The sequence below is a fragment of the Synchiropus splendidus genome, chromosome 13 (genome assembly GCF_027744825.2).
Source record: "Synchiropus splendidus isolate RoL2022-P1 chromosome 13, RoL_Sspl_1.0, whole genome shotgun sequence".
Classification (NCBI taxonomy): domain Eukaryota; kingdom Metazoa; phylum Chordata; class Actinopteri; order Syngnathiformes; family Callionymidae; genus Synchiropus; species Synchiropus splendidus.
In genome coordinates, this window is record NC_071346.1 from 7999600 (window position 1) to 8020514 (window position 20915).

The window sequence follows — 20915 nt, forward strand, 5'->3', positions numbered from 1 at the left end:
CCAGTTGAATCAATTCTGATCATCCAAGCATCCAGTAAAAAGTAATGAGTGTGTTTCCTCCTTTGGATCGTAGTGATCAGCTGGTGAGGAATCACAAAACATTTTCAGAGCTTGTGGTTTAAAAATGAATTCTGTTTAAAATACAGAGCACCATCTCTGTCATTCTTGCAGCAGAAGAACTCAGAGGCAACAAGTTTGGGGGATGCACATTTATTTTTTTTAATATATATATATATATATATATATTCTGTATTCACAAAGACATCTGCTTAAATATTTCTATCTTTCCTGAGCGTTTCAGCTTGAGGTCTGGTGATCAAAAAGCTTAATGATGAAAATCTGCATAATTCTTGACACATTTTTAAACATATCAAAACAAAGACGCGTTTAAAAAAAAAAAGAAAGAAAAGCAGTTGGTGTCTACATGTGGCTTCACATTGTCAGCATCGTAGCACATCATTAGTTTAAGTGGACAAGTGTGAATATAAGGCACTATATGTAAAGCAGGTTGTACAAATTCATAAAAGTTAATACCGTCTCTGTGGTGGGTTGCAGCACCAAAGCTGTCACAAAGTGCTGGGGATACTTTCAGGAATATTTGAAACCATTAAAGTGATCAGCTTTTATGTGCAAATGACCAACCAAAGCCTCTGTAATATGGAAAATATATACACTATAGACAGCTCTGTACAGTGCACCATGGCAAAAATAAAACCTTAATGACATTCAGTGAAGCCCACTGTAAGCAGTTAATACGTGAATCCCATGCTCTGCCAGCAGATGGCGCTCCGAGAATATATTATTTTATGAACAATTACGCTATTTAAAGCATCTTACAGTCACATTGAAACGTACATTCAGTTGTTAGACTTTCACAAAAAAGTATAAACTCTATAACTTTGAAATAGCAAAGACCTTATATATAATATAATGAGCTTTTTTTAAACAAGGATATATTTGCAAAATATAATTTTTTGTGTACATTTTCAGAAGAGGCTCAGCAAACCGGCGCCGTGGCGACCTCACTGGCGGCCCGCTGGTACTGCGTCTTGGTGTTGGTGACGGCGCCGTGCTTCTGTCGGAGGTGAAGCCTGAGCTGACTCTTGTGTCGAAAGTGTAGGTCGCATTTTTCGCACTGCGAATGACAAAAAAAAAGACTTTATGAAAGTGAAAAAATCCCCAGTGCTGGGATTACAGAGGGATAGCTGACAGCAGGGCGAGAGATTAGCGGGTTTAGCCGGTGGATAAGGAAGAGGGAAGCTTACATGATAAGGCTTCTCGCCGGTGTGAATGCGCATGTGACTCTTAAGGGTCTGCAGGTGGCGAAAGTGCGTCCCGCAGGTCTCACATGGGTATGGCTTTTCTCCAGTGTGAATTAGGACATGGGCACGAAGATGAGCCACCTGGACAAAGCGCGAGCCGCAGGTCTCGCACTTGTACGGCTTCTCCCCGGAGTGGATGCGGGTGTGGGTCTTCAGGTTGGCCGGTCGGTTGAACTGGGCCCCGCAGATGTTGCAGTGATACGGTTTAGCGCCTACAAGAGGAGAACCACGAGGCTTTTAACGGACATGCTAGCATGCTAAATGACACAAGGCGGCGAGGAGCGCACCAGTGTGGACCGTCTTGTGGCTGGCCAGGTTGCCCTTGTAGCGGAACGCGGCCTGGCAGCAGTCGCACTTGTACGGCTTGTCGCTGTGCACGTGGACCATGTGCTCCTTCAGGGAGTCCTCGTCTGGGAATTTGGAGTCACAGCTGTTGCAAAAGAAGTTGGTTCCTGGAAGACAAATGGTTTTTAGTTGCGAGCGAGCTGCCTTCAACATCTGGAGGAGGGGAACCTACCACAGCTGGAGGTGGAGAAGTCCAAGTGCCTCTTGTTGGCGGCGTCTCGGCTGTAGGCCTCAGGGGAGAGCGGGTTGGTCTCCAGGCAGCGGGGGCTGTCGCAGCCACAGGAGGAGCAGCGGCAGGGGCTGTGGATCAGGTTGGCACCTTCACATCTGAGCATCTTGGTGACGTGAGGGTGGTGGGAGAGTGACCTCACCTGACGCTGCTGCTGCCGTTGCTGCTGCTGCCGTTGCTGCTGCTGGCCCTGGACACGCAGGACTCCTCCCTCTGCTGGACGCTGGCATCCTCGCCCTGGACGTCGGCGCTGCGCGACACCTCCTCACTCTCTCCGCCAGCGTCCTTGGCCTCGTCGTGAAGACTTTGGTTCATGATGATGAACTTGTACTTCTTCCAGTTGCGGGCCTTGCTGTCTTTGGTGCAGTCGGACGATCGCTTGAGGCTGAGGGAGGCGTTTCTGCTGCTGCTGGACTCCGTCGGGGAGTTGGGCTGGCAGTCGGACCTGAGGGGGCTCTGAGGGCTGCAGATCACACCCTTGTTGAAACCTGGGGAGAACCTCAGGCAGCTGGGCTGAGGACGCTGAGCTGCTTCTTCCTCCACCGGGGCAGCAGAACCTTGAAGGTTCTGGTGAGGGCCTGACTGTCCGTTGTTGGGAAAACTGGGCACTGAGTAGAGCCTGTCGGGCACCTGGGAGCACATGTTCTGCGCTCTTCTCATGCTGTCCTCCAGCCTCGGGGAGGAGGAGATCTCAAGGTCACTGTAGACGTAGCAAGCACCGGTGGTATTGATTCCTCTGAAAACATTGAACGTCTGACTCTCCTGGCGCGTGGATGCCGCGTGCTTCTGGATGCAGTCTGCCTCCTTTAAATCGGGAGTTTTCTCATGTAGCACGCTCAACTGCAGCGGTTCCATGTTCACACAGGTCTCCCTGGAGAAACAGATGCGGTGGATGAGACTCAGTTCACCGCCGACTACTTCTTGGTTTTCCTCACCTGGATTTGATGAACCGGTGACAGGTGTCGGCGACATGATCCATCTGGAGATAGACGGCCGCCTTCATGATGCCGACGATCATGCTCTCCTTCAGGGTCAGGAAGGACGTGTACATGAAGTCCAGCAGGATGGAGAAGCTCTTGGAGTCAAGCTTCGGGTCCAAGGTGATGGCGTGAAGATTCGCATTCTTTGGCTCCATGAACACTGAGTAGAAGAAGCCACTGGAAGGACACGGATGACTTGACATGACTGTGGCAGGGAAAGACAACTGAACCCGGCTGAGATCGGTACCTGCAGGCCACCAGGACGGCTCTGTGGGCGTAGAAATGTTGTCTGTCCACCTGGATGGTGACGTCGGTCAGGATGTTCCTGCTGCGGAGACAGTTGAAGTTGTGCAGGACGTCGCCCGCGTGCCGCGTGAACTGAATGCAGCCGTTTGCAGTCGTGGCCATCATGTCCAAATCTGTGAAGAGTGAGAGTGAGAGGTGACATGGGGTTCTGAGATGCAACAGCTTGTCAGGTCAATGACCTGCAAATGTACCAAGACAAATCTCAAAAGATTGGACAAATACTCAGGTTATTAGTTGGTGACACACAAGTTATAAACAAAAATGTCACGGTAATGTAAAGTAAAATAAGATGTGTCTTCATTTCCTCTTAACTTTGTGGTTAGATTTGTGTCAACGATGGAAGTACAGTTCATAAACGCAATAACATACAACGTAATAACAGCGGACACCTGTCAGACCAACTGAAAAGACTTTCACCGAAAGAGGGCGCCATCGCAAAACTAAAAAAAACTTAAAGAGTTCTAAAGAAACTATTATACGCCAATTTCTTTTAACATTTAAATATCACGAATAAAGACGTGCTAATACTCATAAAATATGACGCTATAATACGTATATATTTGCATGTATATATGCAAACAATCCGGGGGGAAAATGGTGATTTTTGCGATAGCTAAAGATATTTCTAAATGTAACTACAATAAGCAGTTTGGGGAACCACGGCGGGTTTGCGAGCTCCGGGCTGAACATGAGCTCGTGGAGGCGGCTGGCAGCAACAGGCTGTCGGTTCTAAACCTGTTTGACGTTGAGCACATTCCGTCCTCGCCGCTCAGATTATGTTGCCAGCACAGAGGTTTCCCCCGACAGAACACCTCACCTACTTTGACCCACTTACATTAAACCCCCCTCTTAATCTCGCGGATTAAACCATTAATAATCCAGATATCAGCTATTTAACTTGTATTTGACCATTAATCCGACTTTAAACGTAGATGCACTTTACACTTCTGACTGATGTGAAACCAACGGGCAGTGACGCGCAAGCCGTGTCTGCTTTTGAAGAATCGAAAATACAATAATAATGCGCCACAACCGCGCCTGTTGCGCCACTTGTGCACGGCAGATACGCGCCGAGTGTCTTGCTGTCAGAGGCCCAAACATCACAAACTCAAGTCAAAGAAAGATCTGCGGCCATTTCAAAGCCCGTCGGCGCACGAAGCGACACTCGCAGCAACACCTCCAGACGGCAACAAACAAACTTCAGCTCCACGGCGCTCAAAGTTACGTGGTTTATCATAACGTATATCCATCCCCGGGGATGCCACGTGAACTCCAGCTCCCCTCCCCGTACTTCTGGTCTAACGCTGGGGAAAAGCAAGGCAAAAAAAAAGTCACCTTGTGAAAGTTTCCTCGAAACTCTGAGCATCTCCAGTTCTGTGAATCCAGTTCTAAGAAACGCAGCAGCTCAATTCTCGGAATTTCAACACCGGGCTGTACCATATTTGCAGTGACGGGGTGGACGCTCGTCATCAACCGACTCCTTTAGCTTATCAAGTTAAAAACAATAGAATACCCCAGTTACTAATTCATATACACTTAAAATACTTGCAATCGACTTACAATAATTTGTAATTCTACGTATAAGTGAAATCCGGCTACAAAAAGATTGAACCTACCCCCCCATGTGATGGTTTAGTCCAAGTGCACGGTCAGCTGACCGAGTTACTGCGTGGAATATGAGAACTTGTTGTCCCTGTAAACCAGCCGGAGGAGAAAAAAAAACTCACTAGTTGTTTGTTTGTAATATTTCCACCTCACGAGCTAATTTCACTGAAAAACTTCAGCCAAATTCCCGATCCGTTTGGACCAGTCATTCACCGAGTTACACGCTCCTTGCTTTTGCTTTCTTTTAACGACTAATTCGGCTGCGGCGGTAAATATGAGTCAAACGCGTATGTTTTTATTCAGTATCATTGTGTTGGTCTGGAGCGATGACTAGTGAGCAGAGTGATGCTGGGGAGGCAGGTGAGTCCAAGTGGATCAGAGCACTGGAGGGAGGCGAGGTTGTCACTGGGACTGGCAAGACAGGACACGGACATAACGGAGTATAGAGGAGAGGCTTGGAGACCAGATGAGTCATGAGGCAGGGAGACGGTGGGGATGGAGAGTCCAGGTCAGAGGGGCTCATGGATGAGAATAGGGGTGATGGGGAGGAGGATCAAGTAGGTGGAGGAGGACGTGACTACATTCATATATATATATATATGGCCGGAACTAGACAAACCAGGCTCAATGAGAGCCTCAGAAATGTGACGATTCAGCCATGCTGAGAAAAATAAACATCATATATTGTAGTGTAAAATTGTAAACAGAAGCTCAAAGAATTTAAGCTACATCTTTAACTATTTTTTTTAAATCCACATTTGTGTTATTATCCTATCATAGTTAATAATTGTGAGTTAAGTCATTTAAAACTATTTTAAATACGTAAATGTAAATATTGAATTTAAAAGTATATGATGTGAATATTGAGCCACAGCGCGAGTAATGCTACAGTATATTAGAGTTACCAAAATTCACAAATTTTAACATGTTCCACTGAACAGCTTGAATAAAACACATTTGTGGTATTCTAATGGAGAGAGAATATAAATATGAATGTGTTCCATCTAACTCTGCTTGCTATGTAATGCGGTTTGACCACATCCTGCTGTGATGAGTCAAAACTGGAGAAAATGCTGACTGAAGTTTAAAAAAAAAAAAAAAGAAAAAAAGAAACTGATATCAGGGTGATTACTTTATGGGAATACTGCATGAAAACTACATTAAATGATTATTATAATTATTATTACTGGTCATAATAGTTATATTATTTTTATCTCAGTAGAAACTGAGATTTGTAGTTTTTATTTTTATTTATATATATATTTTTTTTGCGATATATATATATATATATATATATATATATATATATATATACATATATATATGTTGTGAGGCTTTCATGGCTAATCTACAAGTGGTTGATACAGTATTAAACTGCACAAACATCATTTACTTACAAAATATCTTGACGACATGTCACAGTGAGCTTTAAAATGAATTGGTCTCCAAAGAGACATGTGCAGAGCCACTCTGCAGGTCGGAATTACTGCTGCTCAGGTGACTATGGCAACAAAGAATCTATTTCTAGTTAGTGTTTTTCTTGATGTTATTCCCCCTGTGGTTATCTCTGGTGGCTAAACTGTTTGTGGCTTCTCTCATCTCAACATCCGTTTGAAGAAAACGCTCTCTTCTGTTTCCACAAATCGTGTTCAGTTTACATGAATAGAGCGTCTGATGGTTTGGCTGGTTCATTCACATGCAGAAGACGACGGCTTTGATTGAACACTTGTAAGAAAAGAAAGTCGTCTGCGTTCACGGCGACAAATTGACAGCTGAGTTGCGCAATGGCCTGGTCTTTTCTTGTTGTCACAGATATGACTCCAGCTAAATGTAATGTGCAATGAAAACCACAGTTAAATGAATAATTTATGTACTACTTTAAAAACTCTCTGACATAAACAAGTCCCCCTTCTGGCTCCTTTAAAGAGCAGCGAAGGTGTCGGTCATCTGCCATGAAGTAAGAGGCGTGTAGTAACCCTGAGCTGACTGAAAAAAGTATTTGGCTAGTTTGACTTGGGCTCTGCCACTTTTAAAAAAAGACATGATTGAAATCTCACTGAGGGATTGGAACCCAAGGCACGCAGGACACTAATATTGGAAATGTGTGTCAGTCCCGCGAGGGAGGGGGAGATGTCTGGACTGAAACTCAGCGGGGGACAACAAATTATAAGTTCAACATCCGCTGCTCTTCAGACGCCGACACGTTTCATTTGCAGATTGGCCACACCTCTGCCACTCGCCTTGTTTGCAGGGAAAAACAAGGAGGATTTGCAGCAAGACCCCTTCTGTGGAAAATCACTTGCAGTTGTGCTGCTGAAAATGGAAGTTTCGGAGCAAGCGCTTCGAGAAGCCTTATCTTATCTGACAAAACAGTCACAAGCACTGACACCTTCCTGCTGAATTGATTGACATGTGGACCATTGACAACCTGCTGTAGTTTTTGAGCTTAAAAAAAAAAGTATCCAGGTCAGACGTGTTCAAAGTGTGGTTTATGTTTTTTTTACTGACCTTGAAAATACATTTTAAGATACTTTGATGATACTTTTGATAAAAAAATAAATTTTCCTTTATTTCAATTATTGTTTATTTAGGGTTGTCAATAGCTTTTTTAATCTAAATTAATCACACTAAAGCTGATTTAACTCGCGATGAATTGCAAATCATTCACACATGTTGAATCTACTGTAACTGTAACATAAACTAAAGATTTCATCACAAGAGGGACCATTAATGCTGACAATTATATGCTGTTGTCATGTTTTTAACCTTTTCAAAGCACCTGAGGTTATTCTCAATAATGTTCTTGATAATATGTGTTGTTTTGGGTTGTTGTTCTAACTTACATATAACAACTAAATCGGCGTGGAGATTTCAATATGACTGCATTGCAAGACTTTTGACTTGTCTTTTTTATTTGGTTTTACTTGTATAGGTTTCGGAATAAAAATAAATTCACGCAGAATTCTGATATATTTAAAAAAAAAAAAAATTATTTTAAATCTCACTGAAAACAAATTGGTTGAAGCCCGCACACTCATCAGCTGATTTCACACATGTACTTAAATATAGATTTATTGACTATTTAAATTCAAATTCAAATCATATCATTTTACTAAAGCTAACACAGAACAGCTAAGCACACTGCAGCTGAGTAAGAGTTGAGTTTTTGACCCCAATACAGACCGCCCAAAGCAAAATAGCTTGAAAAAGACATTTCTTTTAAAATATTTATTAAACAGCTTCCGGACTGTAAAATATTACTATAAAAATCTTGTTATAAAATCTTACATATTAGTAGTATGATGCAATAGATTTCACATTCCAGTGGTCATGTTTGTCACAATTAGGTGTCATTGTTGTTTCGGAACATTTTTGCTGTCGCTAATTTCAAGCTCCGTGACGGAGGATTAGTCACTTCCTTCCTGTTCAGAGCCGCGCTCAAAGACTCGCAGGTGCGATCGGGTCCATTTTTCTGCCGCTGCCGATCCTCAAATCTGCTCACTTCAAGTCGTCCGGACTCTCATTTTCATGTGCAAATGTGGCGGCGGTGTAATGAAGCCGAGGTGTCTGATGCGCAAGCAAAGGCGTATTTTGTTTCCCCTCATGCAAACTGCCGGTGCCTGAGACAGATTTTTTCATTCACTCTAAAGAATGTATTCAGTCCCCGAGCGTTGGACAGGCAGCCCTGGAAGACATTTGCTCTCCTGAGCGTCTCTGTGTTAATAAGCTCTTCCCTCCCCCCCCTCAGTGAACTCATCTGACCTGAGCCTGAGACACAGACGGATATCAGCGTGCCTGTCCCAAAACATGACCCAGGCATGGTTGCCTGACAGAGGTCAGAGGTCGTGTCGGTTAAATATGACTCTGAAACTAGCTCAGTCCTCAAAGACGTGCAGCCAGTGGGGGGAGAGGGTCACACTGGTTTCTGACTCACGTGGCACTTGCACTTGAATTCTGGCAGTATTGACTCGCTCAAGCCTTGACTCTTTCATTAATACAGGCGTTATCAGTTTCGCTCTTAATAACGCTGCGCTTTTTAAACTTTGAACGTCTCTGACGGCGGCTAAATGTATAGATTTTGGGCCGTCTGATAGTAGCTGAACTTCACATGACCCTGATGACTCAAGTGCACCGACGCCTCAAAGTGCCGCCGGCGTGTTGTTCTGCACAGGGAGTGAGGACCTTCGCCGTATGTTTAAAGAGAAATATGTGCGCTTGTGTGCGTGGAATTTAACCTGAAGGGACCTAAAGCAGCACAAGACGCAGGGCAAACATTTATCAGATTGGGATTAAATAGAATTCAGCTGACTGAGATGCTGGTTTTTTTTGTTTTTTTAGAAAAGCTCAAGTATTTTTACAGCACTGCCATTACGCAATACAATCTGATAACACCAGAGAAAAGAACAAGTGAAAAGCTTGTATTTTAATCCTGCATGGAATTTACATAAAACATTATGACCCGAGATGAAAGACATGTGAGCTAAATGTTAAACAAGAGCACTGTTATCTTACCATGTCGCTAATTCACTTACACTGTTCATAACATTGTAAATACTTTCCAAAAAGGAGCCGATACCATGCTGATATTTCTTTTCTAAAAACAAAAGTGAGTAAAAAAAGAAGAAAATCTGGAAGTGCCTGTCGTGTCTGTGGTGAGCAGCTCTTCTCCAGAGAAGGGAATGTGCTTCTGCATGCTACGTTTTGTAACACATCATCTGCTTTTCTTCTGGCTCTCACTTCCCCGGCGAACAATCGATCTGATTTCCTCTTCATAGTCTTCATTGAGTTTATCAGGATGTTGCAGGGAGACCTTTAACAGTTTGATTTATCTCGTCCTTTTAGGTCAACCGAGGACAACAGTGGTCATGAGTTAAGAATAAGATTGTCAGTGAGGGCGCAAGAATGAGGGCTTTGTGGCGCCAAAATAAAGCATTCACCCTCACTGGAAACTGGTTTGACCGATGATACCGAAGAATGGTTTGGCATCTAAGATCTAAATGTAGATATTGCTGTAAAGAAATCCATGTACGCACACGGTCCGGAGCGATTGCTACCTGTCCCCCCGTGGAAAATTACCAGGCTTCACTGTGTCAACCCGCTGGACCGGGCTGTTGTTTTACGGCAAAGCCTCCGGGATATGAGGGGCTTTGCTGTTGCCAGGACATTCTGAACAGTTTTTCTGGACCATATTTCTTTTTACACAACATGTGACAACATGCGGAACGGGAGTTGCCACTTGCCATTTTTCTATCAGCCATGGGTTCTGCCTCGTGCCATCAGCTCCAAGTCGCCGTGATGCTTGACTGATAGTCACACACGCTGCTTTTCTACCCTCCAGTATCCCTGCTAACATATTCAACAAAAACGCAGCGCTTGGTCAAAAACAAACATGGCGGTTAGGTATTAAGTATTAGTATAAAAGGCTGCATTTCAGTGACCGCTTTCTGATGCCCGATGGGCAAAAATCACAGGATAGACCATAGCAAATCTTGTAAACGCAGTGGTTGAGACAAGAATATGTTTTTTGTTTGGGAAGACTGGTTGCTTTTCTTCAAATCCCAGACCAGTCCTTTACTCCACAGCCACCATCTTCAGCTTCCCTTCCTGCCAGAAAGTCTGGAAGGCAATGTGTTTGACCAACTTCAATCCAGGATATCACATCAGAATCAGAATCAGAATCAGAATCAAATTTATTGCCATGGTCAGTGGGGAGCCCACTGACTAGGAAAGTGCCTTGGAATAAAGTGCAACAAAAAAAATAAAAAAAAATAAATAGAATAACATTACAACAAGGCTGTTCATGAATTTAACAGTCTGACGGCCGAGGGAAAGAAGCTGTTCCTGTGACGGGAGGTTCTGGTCTGGATGGACCGTAGCCTCCTGCCAGAGGGAAGAGGAACAAGCAGTCCATGTCCAGGGTGAGAAGGGTCGGCTCTGATCATCTGACATCGCATCCTTCTGACCTAGCGAGCTAGTTTCCATGAGCTAGCTATGATAGTATGATAACTAACTAGTTACCATAGCTAGGTTATGGTAACTACATAGTTATTATACAGTAAGCTAGCTATGGCTTATCGTAACTAGCTAGCTAGCTAAGCTCATAGTATTTCCTACTCTTGTCTTCAAAACTGCATCATCCAAAAATGAAAAATGATAGAGATATTTTTTTACACATGACATGTACTTTTAAAAATGCCACTGAATTACAGCCATATTATTATGTCGACTTGACCATGAGTTCATTGTCCATGAGCATTCTACGGGCTTGAGAAAGCAAGAAAGAGAAATGAAGGCTCGGACGTCCATCATTTCATATGACCACATGATGATTAGCTACAAGTGATGTAACTGAGTTAGATAACCTGCACCTCACAAGTCCGTCTCATGACTCACTCAGGGTGAGATTCACCTCAAAAATTGAAGAGCAACATGCCCTGATTTTTGTTTTTTAATTTAAAAAAGTACATTTATGAGTTGTGTTTGGCCCGGAAGCTTGAGAGAAATGTGTGCCCCAGTTGTCGTTCTCATCAGATAAAAATCTTTCCATTGAGCTCTTTATATTTTCTCCGGGGTAATAAATGAATGACTGAATCATTACCTTATTTTTATAGAGTGTAGAAAACAAGTCACAATAAGAAATACTATGGGGAAACTTTTGTCGATCAAGAGCAAAAAGCATCCTGGAACAAATGAAATAGTGAAGTAACTTTAAATATATATATACCTATACACTAAAAATGCAACATGGAGAGAAGCAAGGTTGGACGCACCAGCCTTGATATTTGATGTTGAATTTGTCCTACTAGACTAAATAGTCCGCTAACAGACGCACTGCTAAACAAAGACGCACTCGCTGGTTTTACGTCAACTTGAACTCAGTAGCCTCGCGGTAAACAAAAACAGGTCCACCTTGTTCACACCAATGGTTGACCTTTGAGCTCCAGAACGGGTTGCGCTTCAAGCAAACATCTCTGTGATAATTTGTTCTGAGCTTCAGCCCAAACTATGAGCGATTGTCTCCTGGAGCAGGGGGCAAGGCACGTGAGAGCCTCATAAAAGCTGTCTCTGCGCTGATATTTATGACAACTTCAAAACCGTCACGATGGTGCAAACGTATTTGTTTATTGTCATGGCACGATTCAGCTCAGACCTTCAAAGCCACGTCGATATGAAGGCACTAAAATCTGATTTGGCAACTGGAAAATCTGGCCCTTTAAAGGCATAAACCTCAAGACAGTCCAGCGAGGGAGAGACGCTAGCGTGAGATGCTAGCATGAGACAATAGGGCGCCAATTTCATAAATGCTTGCGATAATCGATGCTTTTCACTGGAACATAACGTCATGGACATGACGCAAACATTGCACAACTCCACTGAGAAAATGGGTGACGGCGTCAACCAAGTTGGTCACAGTTTCAGTTGCAGAGTCGAAGGTCTAATGGTCAAGTCGAGTCTGAGAACATGTGATGAAAGCGACCTGTCAAAATAGAATCAGCAACTACATTGTTTTGTTTGTGAAAATACTATTTTTGCCTTTTTTTTTGTAGCGTCTAGGGAGCATTTTTTTCAGTGGGGTGTTGCTCCTTGCTTTGAACATTTTTTCAGCCTCCCAAATATCAGATGATTAATTGAAGCAAAACATCTGTCGCTGATCTGTTTGTGAGTCCAAGCGCTTCCCAGACGACGTGGTGCGTCCCAGCGGTGGTCGACTGCTCTTCTCCACAGGGTTGTGTGGGAGATTCACGTGGCATGATCTCTTCTGACAGTTTAAATATATGTGCTGCAGCCTTCAGGAATGCTGGTGTAACACGGAGAGAGGGGGAGCGCAGCTCGCCGGGCAGATGTTTTGGTTTTTTATCTTACACATGGGATTACTATTTTTTTCGGATGAGGACTGGTTCAAACTTCCAGCTTTGAGGGCGTTCTTCTCACTAGAACAACTTTCTCGAACATAGTGCTTCTGATTTACTCTTTTAATGTAAATATTAAACATAAACAACAGCGTCAAACACAAGGCCCAGGGGCCAAATGCAGGCCACCAAGCCATTTTAAAGGGCCCACATGTGCTACACATATGATTAAGTGGTTCAAAATTAAACTTTAAAGTACCGTAGTTTCCGGACTATAGTGCCGACCGAAATATTAGCCACACCCACTACATTTAAGACGGAAAATAGATCTTGTTCATACACATGCTGTGGGTACAGTGGTGCTGTGTGTGCCGTAGAAAGGTCAGTGGTCAAGGTCAGTCCACCTGACTTAAAAAACGCTTTTCAAAACTAGTTTACTCTGCAATGTTCATGAACTGCTCACATCTTTCATTCACATTAAAGTGCTGAAAATCCACTGTTTTCGCTCGCTTGTCTGAAGATCCGACACCACAGCTGGTCTCAGCTGCTGCTTCTCGATTCTAGACCTCCAGGATGTCGGCTCTGTGGCCGGAACTGCGGACACGCGGGCGAAAAACAGCGCATTTTAAGGGTAAATAAAAACCTTCCGATGTAAAAATCCATATATTAGCCGCGCTGTTGTATGCGCCGCAGGGTTCAGACCGTGAGAAAAAAGTAGCGGTTTATACTCTGGAAAATACGGTACACAAAAAATATAGAAAAAAAGATTTAAAGTCAAATTAAGCAACTAAAAAGTTGTTGCAAAGAGAAAAGAATTGGATGATTTTAATGACAAAGGCAGCATTTATTAACCTTTAATAACCAGGTCATTATGGTAGATATGAGTGTCTCTCTCTTTTAGCAGGACTGTAATAACCACTTAAACGGCACACACACGCTCATGGCTTGCATGTGGTCCCAATAGTCTTACTGTATTGGTAAATAAGCAGCAGAGGTGGAATGCGCCTGAGGCAAAGCGCCTGCTGGCGGACGCAGCACACGCGCACTCGCAAACACACCATGTCTTGTCGCCTTAGACACAGCGCTCACATTAATATCAGCGCCACGCGTTTATAATGGAGTTAGCCCACTTTAGATCTCAGCCATTGTGGCGACGCACTTGAACTCAATCTAACCAAAGATCATAGGAGATGCGTAAAGAACACATGGCCCTCATGCAGTTGCGTTCCCTCACGAGTAAATTAAAACCGTATAATCCAGTTTTTGGAATATGGCACTGTAAATCCATAACTTGAGCTTCGTTGTAGACAGTGGGAAATGAGGCAGGAATCATCTGAGTGACAAACATGAGCCGTAGTGTTGCTGCTTTTGGAGACGTACACTGAGAACGTTCTGGAAATCCTCAAGTTTTTTGCTGTTATTGGCATCAAACTGAGGGAAATCATATGTGGCCCTTGACAAGAAACCACAATTTCACTGAGGCACTTTCTGTATCGTGTCACTCACACACCCATAATGCACTGCAACAGTCCTAGACAAACACTATAAAACTCAAGAATTGTGCAGAGTCTTAGAGGTAAGAATTTATGGTTTTATTGGCAGAGATCTTCTGGGTCCCAGCAGCATTGGATCCAAGGAGGTTCTGAAGGAGATGGATGGATGCTCAGTGACGGAGGTTCAGGTCTGAATATGGATGAATTTATTAAGAAGTTATTTTTGAAATATTCCAAACCAGTCCACCTTATCTTCACTTGTTTATTTTCAAAAACATGTAACTTTGTGCAATCCCATCTGTTCAAATGAGCTTAAACAATGACATTGTCATGAGGCCTCTCCGCGATTTTATTCTCATGTGTTGATTCCCAGGAGGGAAATAGTTTGTTGTAACACACCGACTTGGTTTTTGTAAATTCCCGTTGACTTTTCTGATATGATTTGCATGTTCCTTTGCTTCTGTTGATGTGTGAGCGTGTTCTCACACGTCCAAGCAATTAGATTAATTCAAGTTGGGTTTTTTTTTATTTTTACGATGAACCCAAAAGGACAGGAGGATATTGTGACGGGACACTTTGCAGGTTTAAATCCCAACCACTTGTTTTGGATCTTCTCTTAGAATAAAGGATAAATGCTGCTATGTGAACTTCACACGTGAGTTCAGCCAGTGGAATCCTCACGGTGTCGGTGAGAGCCGCTGACCTTTGGCTGAGGGACCTTTTCGTCATTCCCCTGGTCCGCCGGTGCCACCTCTCCGAGCATATCTAACCTGACTCCCCTTCAAGGTCAGGTGATAGACTGAGGTGGAAAATCCGGTTAGAAAAGTGTGACATGAAACCTGATGCCATGTGTGAAGTGAAGCAATGCCTCCAGTGTTTTCCCATGTTCTCCAGCGCATAATAACACACACTTGGAAACAATTACTGAAAACAAGCCGCGGCTCTTTTTCCTCTCATCAGTCTTTTGGGTTATTATTGCGGCTGACAAATGGTGATCGACATGTTCTAGCAAGGTTTCTGCGTCCATAAAAAAAGGTATTTCTTGCTTTTGTTGGGGATCAAGAGGAGGACCAGGCATGTGTCTGGTCTTTTGTTGCCCCGTAAAATGCCCCCTAAAAATAGGTCAGTGCCTCATCAATAACCCAGTGTCTTGATGCGGACTACCCCTCTTCAGTCTGTGCAATAGACTGTTCCACGATGCGCCTCTTGGAAGTGAAATGAAGCGAGGCATCAGCGCCTCAATGTCCCGATGGTATATGCCTTTTCCACGGCTGTGTTGCCTGCTCCAACTGAGTCCAGTGGTCACAATCTGTCTGGTCTTGTATGCTCCGTCCTGGTTCCGGTTCCTGAAATGGCTGCTGCCTTCAAACTGGCTCATGTCAGAAACCCTAAGAAGTCGGTTCAAGCTTGCGAACTGCGTCATCATTGGTGGGAATGTTCGACAGTCACAATGCAAAACACATCGGCCAATACACTCACACACTTGCCACCTCCCGGTTTCCTGTGTGATCATGGTATACATTTCTTTATTTGGATCTGAAAATATAGGTTGGCTGCAAATACTGACTGTGCCTGTCATGCGTGAAACGCTGCCCATTGTCAGCAGCGTGTTGAAGGGAGATTGATATTGGTCTCTGCCGTCACATGAGGAACGTGATGAATATAGATATAGTTGATTTTAATGGCTGTTCAGAGCTTGACATAGCGTTTAGTCCTCTAGAGTCGGCAACTGACAATGCCAGTTCCACGTGGACAAATGGCTTATCTGTTGTCCACTTATGTATTACCTATAGATTTCGCCTTGCGCTGCATAGCGTGACGCCGTGGGCAGCGCATCATGTAAGTGGTTGGGTGAAGCCAGGAGGTGGCGCTCAAATTCGCCCTGTTTTATCATTTATAACACTTGGTATGTATGGCACCTCAAAGGGTCAAGTGGTTAAGGTGCCTTCTTCAATGTAGTGATGAGAGTTCACGATCGACACACTGCATTCGTCCTATCCTCAATCCCCCTTTTCAGAACGGCACGGAAACACCTATACACCAACATGCAACGCTGAATTTGGCGCCAATCTTTGACGTCCACTTGCACTATTTGAGGCCTTGGGAGGGAGAATGTGTTGCCGCGGCATGTAGGTAAGTAGCAAGTCAGCAAGTTGGGCGACGGTTTATGATCGTATTGAGCCACTTTGTTGAGTTTTGTGAAAGAAAAAAACTCAATATTACAAACCCCATAATGTACTGCATCAGTTAACATTTTTATAACTGTTAACCTTAGACCAAGGTTCCTGAGAATTTAAATAATTCTATTTTGACCTCAGTGTTGATATGGACAAGCCTTGGATGGCAGTTCTGCATCACTATAGTTACGTTACCTTTAACATTCTCTTTCTTTGTGCAAAGGAATTTAACAGTTAATGGAATTACGTGTTCAACGATAATTTTTCAAAGTGACAGATTGATTGATGTCACCTCCACGCAAGAAGTATCTTTAACTCCGGGGTCAGCGGACACCCTCCCACCTCCTCATCTCCAGTGTAACCCGAGCATGGAGCACATAACAAATTCACGCCGCAGCGTTTGCAGAGGTGTGAAGAGTGGCAGCGCAGCGCAGGTGACAAATCACCCCAGTTATTTAGGTACTGGCCCTGACACTGTCTCTGCCTCCCAACATCTGATCCCTGCGGCTGACAGATTTCCAGTGATGGCGAGGGTTCGCTGCCAGTATCGGTTTGCAGCGCGGTAAACAGAAACATAATCACACCTCAAGTACCGACTTCGATGTCGTACACCGAAAATGTGTTACAACATTACTGAGCAGCAGCAGTGAAGTCACAAATGATCGAGTTGATAAATACTATACTCGTGTGTGTCCTTTTTACACCAATGGTAGAAAAGTATTTGTCAGATAAAAAAACATTTCTTGAACCACTTTAACAAGCCGCTTTAACAAGTATGAGAGTGGAATACTGATAGTAACATAAAATTCTAAATAGAAAAGATGCATCTAGATCAGAATTGGGCAGTTAAATTTCCTATTATAAACTGTGACTGTTGTGAGGGGCCATCATGCCAAAAGAAAGGCGGCAAAATGTGACGGAAATAAATCTTAAGTAACAAGGATGAAATGGACCATTAAATATGTAATGCAAGCAAGGATATTAATAAGTGTAAATATGGTATGAAGCCAATGAAAAATCATTTTATACGCATTTTATTTGAACAGAAATCATAATAAAACTATGGACCAAACATCGAAGATGAAAAGGAAATTTATTTCAAGATATATTTTCAATTTTCTTTCATCGAATTTTGAGGAAAATACTAAAATGATAAAATCAAAAGAAGAAACAATAATTTAGTCGGGAATGTGTTGTATTTACTGGCTAAAATTGATCGCAAAAATACTGGCAAAGGGCCGCATATGGCCCCCAGGCCGCACTTTGCCCAAGTCAGATCCAGATTGATGTTTCTAAAGAAAGATGACGCTAAAAAACAGCACTGACAGTTCTGACTACATCTTGGTTATAGCTGGTTGGTTTGGGTTTAACTGGTTCACTCTTGGAAAAAGAACTATGACATATTTATGATCATTTATTTTTTATTTATTTATTTTTTTTATGAGAGCCGTTGACCAATGACATGCTTGAAAGGAGATGGACAGCAACCTATCACACTGCACTTCTAAGATGGTGGAATTAAAAGCATCTTTTCAGAAAAATGCAAATATGATCGAAGACAAAAGAGGCCAAAATCTTGGGCACTTTTTTTTAGCTCTTAAAAGGAGGACATGCCCGGGAAAAAGAGGACGTCTCCTCGCCCGGTAATTCATTACGATCAAGCTTCCCCAGCCAAATCTGTTGCGCTCTCTCTTTTAAAGCTGATGCCCGGGTCATTACTTCTGAACCTCTCTGCGGTTTCGGCCCCTCTCACCACAAAACATGAAGCTAAAACCAAAGCACAGCAACACATATACTGTATTTAGCGGCGTAACTGCAAAATGCTATTTCTGTTCAGCCTTGGTTCCATATGTGACCTGAGTGTGGAGGTTCATGATCCACATCTAGGTCACACAGTTCACACACAGTTCAGAGTCTGCCACAGGAGATGAGGGTGAATAAACAGATCACATTCCTCTCCTCGAAACCTGGGCGGGATGGAAACTTTCACACTCGTGAAACACGTTCAGCCAATGTATATATTTACCATCACTCCTGAAGCTTTGACACAAAAAAATGAGTCAGCAAGTTGTTTCACCAGGCCTTTTAGGTATGGTCTGTTTTGCTATTTTATGTACTTATAGCTACTTTTTTGAATATCGGGTTGATGTTTCGGAATCGGACGTCGTGGCCTGAGAGAGCCACAGAAACATGTTTGATGAACAGAATAAAAGAGGAGTCTGTTTCAGTACCGCGACGGTGCCAGAGATTTATCGGACAAAAAAACACGATTTCAGAGCCACGAGCATTTTTTCATCAGCAGATAACTGGAGGCCTTGTTTTTGGACGTCTGATGAGTTTGACTCCAAGCTCCAAGCAAAGCGACCGATTTTCTCCGTGCACTTCATGTCTTGTGTTTTTATTCTGACCCGATTAGTTAGTTTAAAAACATAGAGACGCTTCACTGTTGGCACTTCTGTATTACGATTATTTCAGAAGAGATATATGAAATTTAAACAAAAACAAAATAACAAAATACATCAAAACACAAGTTCTGAAAACTGAAGACAGGATAGGTCTGCAGTCCTGACTCCACCAGCATCTACAGAATTAAAGCTCAAGTGTTTTGCCAAAAAAGGGTTGAAAGTTAAACAGATTACAGACAGAACTCAACAAGTTATGAATAATGAAGTTGCATAATAACAGTTGTCCAAAGTTAAGAAGCAAATAAGGGACTACATTGAGCATAGTCTGTGTGAGAGAGGAAATAAATAAATGTGGGGATGTGTAGTTTAAATGTGCTCTTTAAAGAGCTGGAGTTAGCAATGCTCTGAGGTTGAGGAAAGTATTTACGGGAAGATGCCAGTAAAGACAAGAATTTACAGGAAAGGCGAAGAGACAGTGAATCTTACATAAACGTCTGCATTGTAAGGAGAGCTATTAAAGAGACCTCTTGTTCCAATGTGATGCTGAATTGCCACAGGGAGAAATGTGAAATATTCCGCATTAAAATCTCCTTTTCATCTTTCAACAAGATCCAAGGAAACTCAGCGACAAAGATCTTGTTCTACTTGTCTGGAAATAGTTTCATTTGTTATAATCATTGTTATTGCTTGATGGTTATTAAGTGTCAATTTACTGGAAAGTACAGTGTTTAAAATAATGTTTACAATATTATTGGGAATTGTTTGATGTGTCTCACATTAATTATTGACTGGTTAACTATTAAGAGTTGTTAAAGTAAACTTAGTAGATTGAGGTGAAATATGTGTTTTGAATATAGTATATATAAATATAATATATATAATATATAATACTGCATATATAAATATAATATTGTGGTTATTATTATTTTTTTAATTGAAATTGAGTGACAATGGCGCACAAAAGAAAATTTCATTTCATAAAATGAAACTGTATAAAAAAAAATCTTTCTCCCTGAAACTCTTTACCAGAGGCATATTTAATATTGAAAAGCAGAATTCCACAATTAACGGTAATTAACACTTATTTTCTTCTTTTTTAAGATATATATATATTTGTATATATATATTTTTTTTTTTCAAGATGAATAACACAAAATAATAAATTGCACATAAAATTGAAATGAAATTAAATGAATTATTTTCATAAGATCTAATTCCAATTACAAATAAATCAATAAGTTATACATTTATGATCAAATAATTGCTATTTGTGCCAAAGGGTATTGTCTGAAGAGCTGCTTGATAAAAAAAAAAAAAAAAAAAAAAGAGCCAACACATGCATTCAGTTCACCTGTTGTTGGGTATTACTGTAAATCATCAGCATAAGTTTGACCTGAAAAATCAAATCAAAATACTGAATTTCAATTATTAAATAAAAATAGCAACATTTTCAAATTTAAATTGTTGAATTTAAGGGTTCTAAAACGAATAAATAAACAAACCTTGGACCGCCTCTCGCTGACCATGTTGCACGGTGCCTGTGGAACAAATATGAAATGACTACATCGCGTCACATGTTAACACAGCAATTTCACGCATACACTGGTTCATGTTTGAAGTGTCATTCACATCCAAGAACTTCCATAAAGGCTTACGTACGTATTAATATTGGCTGAGATGACCAGTAGCATCTTGGTGACGCAGGGATCACAACACAAACCGACAGGAAGATGAGGCAGTAACATGGCGATGTGAGTTAGATAACCACACTATAGTCTTCCTCAGGCCAAAAAGCAGTAACATTGTTAAACCCTTCACCTAACTGAATTATCGTGTGCCTTTCTGCTTGACCTCCTGGTGACACACGCGTTGCCTTTGAATCACATGATGACAAGCCAATGTTCAGTCGCTTTAGTGAAAGTCACAAGAACACCATCAGTCAGGGTGATGTCAAAATATTTCCTCATATATTTCTAAGTTTCCTCAATAGATTTTATTTACCCCTCTTTACTTTGCTTTTATCGATTAAATGACAGCCATTTGACTTTGAAGAACCAATGTACATCTGTTTTAGCACAACTGTTTCTGATTTGTTCAGTGACTTTACTCTCAAACGCTCTTATTTGACTCAAAAAAAATCATCAAAGAAATCTGATCTGATCTTTTCAAATTGAGCTGGTGCCGACTGGGGTAAACAGGCGGC

The 20915-nt window shown here is 42.2% G+C and overlaps 1 protein-coding gene and 1 long non-coding RNA gene across 3 annotated transcripts; both read right to left on the minus strand.

Annotated features, from left to right (window-relative positions):
• Nucleotides 1-209: 209 nt before the first annotated feature.
• LOC128769344 (B-cell lymphoma 6 protein homolog) lies at nt 210-4598 on the minus strand. The gene is made up of 8 exons (XM_053882993.1): nt 4518-4598; nt 3124-3295; nt 2832-3053; nt 2039-2767; nt 1840-1967; nt 1610-1774; nt 1266-1534; nt 210-1135 (listed from the first exon to the last, which is right to left on the minus strand). The coding sequence occupies exons 1-8, from the start codon at nt 4546-4548 to the stop codon at nt 998-1000; spliced, it is 1854 nt and encodes a 617-aa protein (XP_053738968.1). The 5' UTR covers nt 4549-4598; the 3' UTR covers nt 210-997.
• A 9671-nt stretch (nt 4599-14269) lies between these two features.
• LOC128769621 (uncharacterized) lies at nt 14270-20563 on the minus strand. 2 transcript variants are annotated; one of them, XR_008416413.1, is made up of 4 exons: nt 20372-20563; nt 20215-20250; nt 20064-20105; nt 14270-14320 (listed from the first exon to the last, which is right to left on the minus strand). It is a non-coding gene; the product is annotated as an uncharacterized LOC128769621 (long non-coding RNA). The 2 variants fall into 2 exon arrangements; XR_008416412.1 differs by lacking the exon at nt 14270-14320 and having other exon boundaries at nt 16444-20105.
• Nucleotides 20564-20915: the final 352 nt, after the last annotated feature.

What these genes read in the sequence shown, in the direction of transcription:
- LOC128769344 (XM_053882993.1), bottom strand. Translation starts at nt 4,548, where the DNA reads ATGCTCAGAGTTTCGAGGAAACTTTCACAAG. An exon ending in TTCGAGGAAACTTTCACAAG is followed by an intron (nt 3,296 to 4,517) that starts GTGACTTTTTTT and finishes CACTCTTCACAG; the next exon opens with ATTTGGACATGATGGCCACG. An exon ending in CTTCTCCACCTCCAGCTGTG is followed by an intron (nt 1,775 to 1,839) that starts GTAGGTTCCCCT and finishes TTTGTCTTCCAG; the next exon opens with GAACCAACTTCTTTTGCAAC.